The sequence below is a fragment of the Pelophylax lessonae genome (genome assembly GCF_965119305.1).
Source record: "Pelophylax lessonae genome assembly, chromosome: 8".
NCBI lineage: Eukaryota > Metazoa > Chordata > Amphibia > Anura > Ranidae > Pelophylax > Pelophylax lessonae.
Genome location: NC_138775.1, coordinates 168,448,844 through 168,462,349, shown reverse-complemented (window position 1 = coordinate 168,462,349; position 13,506 = coordinate 168,448,844). Strand labels below are relative to the sequence as shown.

Genomic DNA, 13,506 nt, shown 5'->3' with positions numbered 1-13,506 from the left:
GCTATCTGTAAGGGGGTAATTCTTCCCACTAACCACCACACTAATGTACCATGAGTTGTAGATATAATCATTTTTAGCAAGGGTTCCCGAGACTAGAATGTTTTTTTAAGAGTTCCTCAAAAAGGTTGAGAAAGGCTGCTCTATGTGGCTTTTTGGTGTTAAGTTTTACAAGCTGCAGAGCTTCACTGAAGTCAAATGCTTTCCACACCTCTCTTAGAACTGTTTCACATGGGTTTCAGCTTGTATAAAAGCAGGGCGAACAGCAAGCTTTTATGAAACTTTTCAGCAAGCTTTAAAGGCCTTTAACCACTTCAGCCCTGGAAGATTTTCCTCCCTTCCTGACCAGGACATATTTTGTGATTGCGCGGTCATGCGACGCTGTAAGCAAACAAAATTGACAATTTTTTTTCCCCCACAAATAGAGCTTTCTTTTGGTGGTATTAATCACCTGTGCGGTTGTTATTTTTTGCGCTATGAACAAAAAAAAGAGCGACAATTTTGAAAAAAAAAAAAACATATATTTTTTTTAACATTCTGCTACTTGACATTCCCATAAGAAAAATTTAACATTTTAGGCCAATTTGTTTTCTCCTACATTTTTTTTTTTTTATCAAAAATATTGCAATAAGTGTATTTTTTTTGCGCAAAAGTTATTGCGTCTACTAAGATTTATGTCATTTTTATTGTTTTTTTTTTTTTTTTACTAGTAATGGCGGCGATCTGCAATTTCTTGCAGGACTGCGACATTGCGGCGGACAGATCGGACCCCTAACTGACATTTGACACTTTTGGGGGGTACCAGTGACATTACTACAGTCAGTGCTACAAATATGCACGGTTACTGTAATAATGACACTGGCAGGGAAGGGGTTAACCCTGTTGGTGATCAAGGGGTTAAATGTGAGCCTGGGGGGGGGATTCTAACTGTGGGGGGGCGGGGCTTCTGACATGACCGTAGAGACATGTGATCCTATATAGATTACGTCTCTATAGATAGTTTACAACAGCTGACCGTCCTCAGGCGGCAATCTGAGCCTCCTGACACAGGCATCGGCTTCCCCGCTGACGAGCGGGGGCGCGCGCTCGCCCCCTAGACTCCCCAGAGCGAGCACTGTACATGTACGGCGATTCACCTGGGAGCAGCTGCCTGCCACGGTACATCTGCGGCGGGCGGTCGTTAACCAGTTAAAGCACCCTTCAGTTCCAGTTTGGAAATGTTCTACATAAATCTTAATAGGAGTGCTGATTGTCACTTTAAACAAGCTGCTAGCAGGCTTTCAAAAGCTTCAAGTAATGATGAAGCCTGCAAGCAGCTAGTTTAAAGTGGTAGTAAAAGGCCTTTTAAGGATTTATACCTACCCGCACCGTTTGAGTTACAGTATTTATTTTAGCAGTGTTGGTGATGTCACCGGCACATGCGCACTGTGCTCTCAACAGACAGCGTGCCTTCCATAGAGAGTGTTGTGCCTGGGACGTCATTGTGGCTGTTACCACCAGGATAAGAAAAAATGGGAGGAAAATGGATAGGAAATGAGGATACACGTTTGAGGGATATTATGGACAAAGAGCAAAAATACACATTAGAGGCATTAAAACAAAAAAAAAAAAAAAAATTGGAGAATCGATGAGTGGCGCTATTGCCAGCTAAAACACTTTGTGGCTTCTTTACCAAAACCGTTTAAGAGCCGGTTCACACTGGGGCGACCCGTCAGGCGACCTGGTCGCCTGACAGGTCGCCTGCCACAGAGAAGCTGTGGACCCGTTCTAATAGGAGCGACACAAGTCGCTCCGACTTAGAAAAAGGGTCCGGAGCTTCTTTGGGGCGACCCGGAGCGACCTGCATAGACTTCAATGTTATGAAGTCCGTGCCGGCCGCTCCAAGGTCGCGGTGCGAGCAGTGCACCGCGACTTGTGAGGTCGCCCCGGCAAGTCAGATCGCTCTAATGTGAACCGGCTCTAAGAAGAGAAGACTTGCTCCCTTTCGAGCAGATCTGCTCCTCAGAAATATAAAAACAATGTATCAAATAGGGAAATAATAGGGGAAGGGATAAGATATACAATTGGAAAAATTGTTGTGTTTTTTTATTGTGTGAAATGTATTTGTATTTTCTCTGTCTTTTTGAAAACAAACAAATTTATAAAAAAAAAAAAAAAAAAAGTTACCTATTTGCCGAGATTTTACCAAGGTAGGTTTTCCTTTGCTTTCAGGCTTAGTTTTATGGATTTTCCAAGGGGTCAATGTTGAAAAAGCTACATAAAAAGAAAAAAGAAAGACAAAATGACTAATGCCTAGTACACACAATGAGAAAATTAAGACAATAAAAAAAAAAAAAAAATACAGTTTTCTAAGGAATCGTACAATAATCTGTTATTACACAGCTTTCAAGAGCCGATCGACAGTTCATGAGAAAATATCCAAAGGGATAAGCACAAAAAAAAATGTTCTTGTACAATAACAGAACGAGTGATTTTCGTGGAATTAGTATAGTATTTGTACAAAAAAAAAAAAAAAAAAACTCATGTGACCAAGACCATGCATACTCAGAAATAAAAGAATACATTACAATACAACACATTCCATCAGTTGCGAGGCTGTATTCAGTCATATGAGAATTTTTGTAACTTTAGTAATCTCTTAGTTTTTAAAAGGAGACTAGCATGCAAAAAAATGGGATTTTTTACTTACCGTAAAATCCATTTCTCTGAGTCCACCAATGGACGTAGCTGCCGCTTTAAATCATAGAAAGATGGGTAATAAGCCCCTCCCACTAGGAGTGACCAGGTAGAGCCAAAGGCTTTGACACGCCCAGGGGGTGGGGTCCCTGGGTTATTACCCCTGGCCTTACCGTTGCATCTTCAGTTTAGTTGCAAGCAGTGAATAATAACCAAAACCCAACTCTTCAGAGAAAAGAGGGGAGCTACTTCGGTGGACTCAGAGAAATTGATTTTACGGTAAGTAAAAAATCCCATTTTCTCTTTCGTCCACCGACGGACGAGGCTGCTGCTTTAAATCATAGACGGATGGGATTTCAAAAAGCAGTAACCACTGAGGGGTGGGTAAAGGACAAACTTAAAAGAATGCAACATAACATGGAGCCCAACAAGCAATAACTGGGGCTCAAATTGTAGCAAAACCATAAAGGAGAAGGAAAAGTAGACTGATCCTTTAATGGCGGACTGCAAAACCTTGCGGCCAAAGGACGCATCCAAGGATGCTAACAAATCCACTCAGTAAAACTTGGTGAACGTATGTACAGACAACCAAGTGGCCTCCTTGCAAACCTGCATCACTGACGCCTGATGGCGGAAAGCCCAGGAGGCACTCAACACCCGCGTAGAGTGAGCCGTGACAGGGAAAGGAGGAACCTTGCCCTTAAGAGAATACGCCTTCACCACCGTCTGTCTGATCCATCGAGATGGTCGCTGCAGACACAGCCTGACCCTTACGGGGTCCATCCGTATTCACAGACTCCGACTTACGAAAGGACTCCGTAGTCTCCAGATACCCCCGTATCGCCCGAACCACATCCAAGCAATGCAAGGCAATTTGCTTAGGATGTGAAGGTTTCGGACAGAGTGATGGAAGCACTGTGTCTTCGTTCAGATGGAAGTCTGAAACCACCTTAGGAAGAAACGACAGATTAGGCCATAACACAACCTTATCCCTGTGTATTACCAGATAAGGAGAGTGGCAAGATAGCGCCGCTAGTTCAGAAACCCTGCACGCAGAGGTGATAGCCACCAAAAAGGCAACTTTCTGCGACAAGGTGAGCAAGGAAATGTGTCTTATGTTCTCGAAAGGAGATTTCTGAAGAACAGATGGAACCAAATTAAGGTCCCAAGGAGGCAACGGAGACCTCCTGGGGGGCGAGCGAAATAGCGAACCCCCTGAAGAAACGTACGAATCAAAGAGTGCGTAGCCAAAGGGCATTGGAAGTACACAAAGGCCGAGATCTGACACTTAAGAGTCAACCTCTTCCTGTAGAAAGGTCTGGATCCTGCTGATAGCAAAGGATTTAGGATGCAGCTTCAGTGATTTTCACCAAACAATGTACGCTTTCCACGTACGATAATAAATCTTCAGAGAAGTGGACTTCCTAGCCTTGAGTAAGGTAGAGATCACAGAATCGGACAGACCCCCGTCCTTTAACACCTTGCTCTCAACAGCTAAGCCGTTAAAGCCAGCGACTGTAAAGAAGGATGGAAGATCGGACCCTGAGATAGAAGATCTTCCCGCAGAGGAAGTGTCCACAGACCTGCGGCCTTCAGCCTAATCATGTCGGCGTACCAGGATCTCCGGAGCCACCAGAATTACAGGAATCCCCTCCAACTCGACCCTGCGTAGCAGGCGAGATAAAAGTTTCAGCGGAGGAAACGCATAAATTAGCCCCTACTGGCTCCAGGGAGCCACCAGGCGGCTACTGCGTCGGCCAGAGGATCTCTGGACCGAGCCAAAAACTTTGAAACTTTCCTGTTTTGTCTGGAGGCGAACAGGTCCACATCCAGGGTCCCCCACCAGAGACACAGCTGGCAGAACACCTGTGAAAGCAGGGACCACTCTCCCTGATCCAGGGTTTGACGACTCAGGTAGTCCGCCTGCCAATTGTCTATGCCGGGAATGTACATGGCGGATAGGGCTGGGATGTAGTCCTCTGCCCAGCGCAGGATCCTGGCTACCTCCAAAGCCGCCAGGGCACTCCTGGTGCCCCCTTGATGATTGACATATGCCACGGCCGTGACATTGTCGGACTGGACTCGGACAGAACACCCCTTGAGATTGTCCGTCCAGTGGAACAGGCTCAACTTGATTGCTCTCAGTTCCAGAACGTTGATCAGGAGCTTGGACTCGTCCAACGTCCAGGTCGCTTGAACATTCTGGGTACACAGCCCCCCCCCCCCCAACCAGAATACTGGAAGGAAGGATTTCCCGTGGAGAAGATTCGGAGAGCTAAGCCACCAATTCAGGGAGTCCTTGGATTTCCGACTCAAACTAATCATACGGTCCAGGGATAGAGGATCCTTGTCACATTTGACAAGGATCTCCTGTTGCAAAAGTCTTGTTTGGGCCTGAGCATATGGTACGGCCTCGAAGGAGGACACCATCAGGTCCAGCACCTGCATAGATGACCTGAGAGACACCAGGTCACAAGCTAGCAGCGACAGAATCGCTTCCCTTAACTTCTGTAACTTCACAGGAGGTAGAAATACCTTTGCCGAAGCGGAATCTAGGATCATCCCTAGATACTCCAGTCTGGTTGTTGGAACCAGGGCAGATTTCTGAAGGTTTAGATTCCAACCCAACTGCTTTAGAGTGTGAATGGTCACCTCCAAATCCCGTTCCAATGTCACAGACTAGTCTGCTCGGAGAAGAAGATCGTCCAGGTACCCCAGAATCGCTATTCCTCTCTGCCGTAGCAGAGCCAGGATAGGTGCTAACACCTTGGTGAAGACCCTGGGAGCAGAGGCGAGACCAAACGCTAACGCCTAAAATTGGAAATGGTCCTTGCCCACCGCGAAGCGGAGGAATTGTTGATGACCCTGGCAAATAGGGACATGGAGATAGGCATCCTTGATATCGATTGAGGCCAGCAGGTCCCCCTGATGCATGAACGCCACCACTGACCGCAGGGACTCCATGCGAAATTCTGGACGTGCACAAGCGATTCAGAGTTTTGAGGTCCAAGATTGGACGCAATTTGCCCTCCTTCCGTGGAACAGGTTTGAATAGAACCACTGAAAGCGTTCCTGATGAGGACAGCATATCCCGAATCGCTTCCTGCACCCCCGAAAGGCCTGCAAGGCGGTCTGGGTTCAGCTGAAGATTGGAGGACGGGAATGAAACCATCTTGTACCCGGACCGAATTACCTCGTGGACCCACCTGTCATGCAACAGTGAGGTCCAAGGATCCAGGAAGAAACTGAGACGTCCGCCCACCCCTGAAGTGGGTGGGGGGTGTCCCTTCAGGCAGAAGGGGTCAGCTTGGAGGTGCAGAGGGTAGAGGATTTCAGCTTACCAGCCCACCGTTTCCTGGATCCTTTTCTGCCCGAAGTCTATTTGGTTTTCTGCGAAACCAAACGCTTCTGGGCTGTAAAGGAAGGATCTCGCTTGCGCGAGGGAGACTTGCCCTTAGCCGAGTGAGGAAGGAGTGTGCTCTTTCCCCCAGTGACCGTCTTGATCAAGTGATCAAAGGAGGAACCAAAAAGGAGATCACCCTGAAAGGAAAAATCTGCCAAAAGCTTCTTAGAAGCCTGGTCGGCCGACCAGGAATTTAGCCAGATCGCACGTCTGATGAGCACACTTACCACTGACGTTCTGGCTGGGAGCGGAAGAACGTCCAGGTTAGCATTGCATACAAATTGCACAGTCTGCGATAATTGGTCAGCAAGTTCCAGGGCAGATGACGGTAACGGGGTTACCATCAGTGCCTCTCTCAGAGCCTTTACCCATTCAAACATACTCTGAGAGACTAGAATGGTAGTCAGGGCAGGCATGAGAATAGATCCCACTACCGTATACAGGTGTCGGGATAAGACCTCAATACGTCTGTCAACCGGATCAGGGAGAGATGAGAATTCTGCCACCAGTAAAATCGTAGCCTTGTGAATACTGCATATCTGGGGGTCCACCTGAGGGGGCACCGTCCATTTGCATAAGATCTCTTCCTCAAACGGGTAGCGTCTAGCCAAAGGTTTGGGAATTGCAAGCGTGCGATTAGGTCGCCGCCATTGTTCCTCCACTAAGGCGGACAAGACTTGGGACAAGGGAAAACCTTGGCGGATTTCTTTGCCCTAAAGGGGATCCGAAAGATACCAAGGCTCCTTTCGATTTAGAAATCGTATCCGTGATTTTTAGGGGGTCCCTCACTGAGGAAATCAAAGCATCTTTTCCTGTGCCAAGGCGGGTGGGGAAACATCCTCTTCCGTGTCAGAAAAGTCTGAATGCGGGGACGCATCCTCCAAAAGGGGGTCTGCGTTGGCAGCGACCATATTGGCCTCGGAATTTGAGGTCTGAGATGAGACAGACGAGGGCCGATGGGCGTTTCTTAGAAAATGCTGCCGCAATAACTTTGTCCATTTTTCTGGACATTTCTTGCATCACAGACAATAAAGTTACATCATGAGCATCAGAAGCGGGCCCCAATGATACATCCAGGGTCGCAGACAAACTTGGGGAATCCTTCTTAGACATATGGCCAAACAGTAGGATTGCACAGTAAGAATGTAAAGAGCAGACAGGGAAACGGGGGAAACAGCAAAATGGCCACTGGCATTCAGTGATAGGGATACCCAGGCAGGCTGCTGAGGCCTGTTAAGGCTGCAGGCCATACTATTTATGTGTTGTGATAAAGATCACTTAAAATGCTAAAAAAAAAAAAAAAAAAAAAGGGCAAAAATAAAGCTATTTTTTTTTTTCATGCCAACACTGCACCAGAGGAAGGTAGTTCTGTAAATAAATGCACTCAGAAATATTATGAAACTGAAAAAAATTCTAGTGTGCTTAAGGCTCCATTCACATCTAGGCGTTGCTATTTTTACAGGCATTTTTCTGGCGTTTTTGTGCAGGCATTTTAAGTGGACAAGTGACCAATGAAAAACAGTACAACGCCTATAATCTGCCAAAATAAAAGCTCATGTACTTTTTTGAGCGATGGGCGATTTGCTTAAGGCAACAGAACATTGAGATGTGAACAGGAGCCACCAAAACGAATGGGATTTGTTTTGTTGAGCAGAAAATCGCCAAAAACGTCTAGATGTGAACAGAGCCTTAATTCACGGAACAATCTCCCTCTAGTGAAAAGTTACAATTTATTTACATTCCTGAGCTCAGAGCAGAACATTTCCACACAGATACATTGTATACTTTTTTTAACTTACTGGCCAATGCAGTTTCCCCCATTGTTATATTGTACTTTGCTAAAATACCAACTGCCTACTGCTGGTGATAAACAATGATTGTGTGTTCTTCAGTGAATGGACTTTAAAGTGGTTCTAAAGGCTCAAGGTTTTTATAGTCATGCATTCTATGCAGCAAGATAAAAAAAAAAAAACCTTCTCCGAGCAGCAGCCCCCCTCAGTTCCCCCATCTCAATACAGAGATGTGCACAAGAGCAGTGGCACTCTGGGGACTCTCACTCCTCATTGGTTAAGGCAGCAGTGGGAACCACTGGCTGTCAATCACAACCAGTGAGCCAATGAGGAGAGAGAGAGGAGGCAGGGCCAAGTCACACCTTTGTGTGTGAATGGACATGCGGAGCAGTGGCTCAGGAGCGAGTCTGTCTGGGTGATTTACAGTGGGGGCACTCGGCAGGAGGGAGGGGCCAGGAGTGCCTGTGGGGGACCCGGGAAGAGGAGAATCGGGCTGCTTGGTGCAAAACCACTGCACAGAGCAGGCGAGTAGAACAGGTTTGTTATTTAAAAAAAAAAAAAAATAACGGGACCTTTAATATCACTTTAATGAGTTCTTATTTGCTTCCAGTATTTACCTCACATTCAATATTTTACTTTGATGAATTGACTCGCTTATCTCATGCGATATTTCTGAAAAATTAGTCACGTGACCTTTAGATTGCATTTGGAATCCTTTAGTGAATTTACCCCATTGGCTCAGTTTAACTTTTTTTTTGTTTTTTTTTTTTTAAATCTTTTACTTATAGCAAATTTACAGATTTGTTGTATCATTGTAAAAAGTGCTCTCCTTAACCACTTGCCGACCGCCGCCCGACTATATACGGCGGCGGTCAGCCCCTCCCATGCAAAGTGACGTACCGGTACGTCACATGCCTGGGAGCGAATAGGGGGCAAACGTGCGCCGCCGATGGCGCGCTCCGGGCCCCGCTCGTACCCAAAGAAGCCGGCGCGTGTGACCGGCGGACCCGATGTCCGCTGGTCACTCGCGATCATCGGGTGGAGAGGGAGAAAGGCAGGCGGCTAATGTAAACAAAGCCGCCTGTCAGTCTCCCCTGTGTAAAAGCACTGATCACTCGGTCCTGCTATGTAGGACCGTTGATCTGTGCTGTTACACACAAAACCACATCCAATCACAGTAAGAAACACGCCCCTAGGGACACACTTAACCCCTCCCTCTCCAATAAAGTTAACCCCTTCCGTCCCAGTGTCATTTTTACAGCAACAGTGCATATGTATAGCACTGATTACTGTAGTAATGTCACTGGTAACCCCAAAAGTGTCAAAAATGTCAGTCAAGGGTCCGATCTGTCCACTGCAACGTCGCAGTACTGCAAAAAAGAAAAAAATAATCGCAGATCGCCATTACTAGTTAAAACAAAAACAATAAAAATGATGACAATCTTTCCCTTAGTTAGTAAACGCAATAACTTTTGCGCAAACCAATCAAAATACGCTTTTTGCAATTTTTTTTACCAAAAATATGTAGCAGAAAACATATTGGCCTAAAATGTTAAAAAATTTAGATTTTTACATTTTTTGGGGGGAATTTCATATATAAAAAAAATGTGAAAAATATTGTTATTTTTGCAAAATTGTCGCTCTTTTTTGGTTTATAGCGCATGATCAAAAGAAATAAATAAAAATATCGCACAGGTGATCAAATACCACCAAAAGAAAGCTCTGTTTCGGTACAGCGTCGCACGACCGCGCAATTGTCCGTTAAAGTCACGCAGTGCCGAATCGCAAAATAGGCCCTGGTCAGGAAGGGGGTAAAATCTTCCGGGGCTTAAGTGGTTAATGAAGAGCAGAGCTGCATTGTGGTCTGTAAACAAAACTGCAATAGCAAAAAAAATAAAAAATTAATAAATAATGGAGGAAACCCTTACCCCTTTTGCTTTCCTGTTCATGCTCTTGAATGTTTACACGCTTAACTGTAGCCGATTTTGACAGGTGACTCCTCTTAGCTTGAACAACATTTAAAGACTCACTGGATGTCCCAGAAGATCCACTATAAATCTCTGCACTTCTCCTCTTGTGACCACAGATAGATTTGGTGTCTTTCAGCAGAGGTGATCCTGAACAGCTAGTGGGTCTGGATACACCTATGGCAGGCAAGTCTGGAGCACACACCACAGGTAATTGCTCAAGCAGACGACTCTGGGAATCCTCTTCATCCTCTTGTTCCACACACCTCAACCTTCTACGGGACTTTAGCTGGGGCCTCTGCACATTTTCACTGCAGTCAGAAGACTTGGCTTTTGTAACTGTTGCTGAATTTATTTTTGGTTTTTCAGTGTTTTTGACCACAGAACTGCCATCAGTCAACAGCAATGGCACGTTCCCAGCTTTTTTCTTTTTGACACAATAAGTCAATCTTGCTTTTGGAGGATCTAGATTACCAGAGGTCCTAAGAGAAAAGATTTCATTGACAGGCTCTGTTCTATACTGGCTAGTCTTCGCTTCTTCCACAATAGGTGGTGTTAAAAAATTATCTTTCACAAACTGATCTGGTGACAAAACTGGAGTATGATTAACTGCATCAAGATATTCATCTGAAGCATAACTGTTGCTTACAAATGAATCTGGACTTAACACCTTCCTTAGCGGTGTGAGCAACACTGATGGTGGCGTCTGTGTGTTTAAGCTCATCTTTGTAAAACATTCATGGAAAGACTCTTGAAAGGAGGTGGACTTTTCAGATGGATGATCAGTGTGTCTAACAGCAAGCTCTGCATTATAAAACTCAGTTGGGGATAAGGTTTTAAAGTCATTTGCCAAACTTGGTGTACAAGTATAGTTATGCTGAAGACCATGTACTGGACTTATTGGCGACATGGACAGTTTGTTCACCCTGTGTTCAGTAAGAGTCCATTGTTCCTCAACAACAACATCTCTATGAATTGTAGAGGTGGCTTTAAGTTCTTCTGTGGTCTCATACTCCGTGCATAAAACGGAGTAGGTTTTTGACCTCTTGAGTGATCCTGGGATGAAAGCCTGCAGATCATTACCAAGTGGACTGACATAGAGCGTAGGAGCTTTATTTTCTGTGCTCCGCCTACCTTTCTTGACACGCGAGTCTCTGATATTAGGCTTGGAAATATTTTCACATGCCTGTAAAGGGTTCTTTGCCACTCCTGACACCCCTTGGCCATTTTTGTGCTTTACATTAAATGTTTTATTTTTGATGACTGTAGAACAAAGATCTTTATTCTTTGGTCCAGAAAGCTTAGGTCCTACAGTACAATGTTTCTTTTTTATGGCATTCCAACAAGCTCTCTGCAATAGAGTCAAAGAAAATGCAACGTCACCTCACGTGCAGTACAAATGAAGAGTATATATGGTAACATAGATTAAAGAGAAGTTCACTTTTGTTAAAAAAGGGGGATGTATATATACATACACACACACACACACACACACATACAACACACATATTGTGTGTGTGTATATATATATATATATATATATTTATTTCATTATACACAGAGTGATGCATTTCAAGCATTTTTTTTCTTTTAATTTTGATAAATGTGGCTTACGGCTAGTGAAAACCCAAAATGCAGTATATCAGAAAATTGCAATATTACAGAAGACCGATAAAAAAGAAAAAAAAAAAAAAGTTAACACAGAAATGTTGGCTTACTGAAAAGTATGCCCATGTACAGAATAGTATGCACTCAATACTTATGTTAAAACATAGAATACTTCAAAAAACACAGTGAACCAACACCAGCAGATGGCATGGGACCCCAAACCATCACTGACTGTAGAAACTTCGCAGTGGACCTCATGCAACTTAGATTCTGTGCCTCTCTACTCAGTGATGCTTTGGGGAGCCATGTTATCTGCTGGTGTTGGTCCACGGTGTTTTATCAAGTCCAAAGTCATTGAAGCCCTCTACAAGGGAATTCTAGAGCTCTTCATGCTTCCCTCTGCCGATTTCATTTTCCAGAAGGACTTGGTACCTGCCCACACTGCCAAAAGTACCAATACCTTGGCACCTGCCCACACTGCCAAAAGTACCAGTACCAATACCTGGTTTAATAATCATGGTATCACTGTGCTTGATTGGCCAGACCTAAACCCGATAGAGAATCTGTGTGATATTGTCAAGAGGAAGATGAGACGCCAGACCTAACAATGCAGATGAGCTAAAGGCCACTATCAAAGCAAGGGCTTCCATAAGACCTCAGCAATGCAACAGGCTGATTGCCTCCATGCCACGCCGCATTGATGCAGTAATTAATGTAAAAAGGAGCCCCGACCAAGTATTAAGTGCATACTACACTGTACATTGACATACTTTTCAGTAAGCTAAAAGTTCTGTATTAAAAGCCTTCTGAGATACAGAATTTTGGGTTTTCGCTAGCTGTAAGCCATAATCATCAAAATTAAAGAGATGCCTAAAATATATCACTCTGTGTGTAACGCATCTATATAAAATTATGAGTTTCACTTTTTTAATTGAATTACTGAAATAAATTAACTTTGATGATATTCAAATTTTTTGAGATGCGCACACACACACACACACTATATATTATACACATACATACAGTTGTGCTCATAAGTTTACATACCATGGCAGGATTTATGATTTTCTTGGACATTTTTCTGAGAATATGAATGATAAAACAAAAACTTTTCTTTCACTCATGGTTAATGTTGAGCTGAAGCCATTTTATTATCAATCAACTGTGTTTATTCTTTTTAAATCAGAATGATAACAGAAACTACCCAAATGACCCTGATCAAAAGTTTACATACCCTGGTGATTTTGGCCTGATAACATGCACACAAGTTGACACAAAGGGGTTTAAATGGCTATTAAAAGGTAACCATCCTCACCTGTGATCTGTTTGCTTGTAATTAGTGTGTGTATAAAAGGTCAATGAGTTTCTGGACTCCTGACAGACCCTTGCATCTTTCATCCAGTGCTGCACTGACGTTTCTGGATTCTGAGTCACGGGGAAAGCAAAAGAAATGTCAAAGGATCTGCGGGAAAAGGAAGTTGAACTGTATAAAACAGGAAAGGGATATAAAAAGATATCCAAAGAATTGAGAATACCAATTAGCAGTGTTCAAACCCTAATTAAGAAGTGGAAAATGAGGGGGTTCTGTTGAAACCGAACCACGGTCAGGTAGACCAACTAAAATTTCAGCCACAATTTCCAGGAAAATTGTTCGGGATGCAAAGAAAAACCCACAGATAACTTCAGGTGAAATACAGAACTCTCTGAAAACATGTGGTGTGGCTGTTTCAAGATGCACAATAAGGAGGCACTTGAAGAAAGATGGGCTGCATGGTCGAGTCACCAGAAGAAAGCCATTACTACGTAAATGCCACAAAGTATACCACTTACAATACGCCAAACAGCGCATAGACAAGCCTCCAACCTTCTGGCACAAAGTCATTTGGAGTGATGAGACCAGAATTGAGCTTTTTGGCCACAACCATAAACGCTTGATTTGGAGAGGAGTCAACAAGGCCTATGATGAAAGGTACACCATTCCTACTGTTAAACACGGAGGTGGATCGCTGATGTTTTGGGGATGTGTGAGCTACAAAGGCACAGGAAATTTGATCAGAATTAATGG

At 44.1% G+C, this 13,506-nt stretch overlaps 1 protein-coding gene across 1 annotated transcript in view; it reads right to left on the bottom strand.

The window, feature by feature from the left end:
* Positions 1-13,506, bottom strand: part of ASPM (assembly factor for spindle microtubules) — a 147,933-nt gene that overhangs the window by 121,862 nt on the left and 12,565 nt on the right. Inside the window, exons 3-4 of the mRNA XM_082266196.1 lie at positions 9,795-11,184; positions 2,164-2,250 (exon numbers count right to left, since the gene is read on the bottom strand). Of these exons, the coding sequence (XP_082122322.1) occupies positions 2,164-2,250; positions 9,795-11,184 (1,477 nt within the window). The remainder of the gene's footprint in view (positions 1-2,163; positions 2,251-9,794; positions 11,185-13,506) is intronic.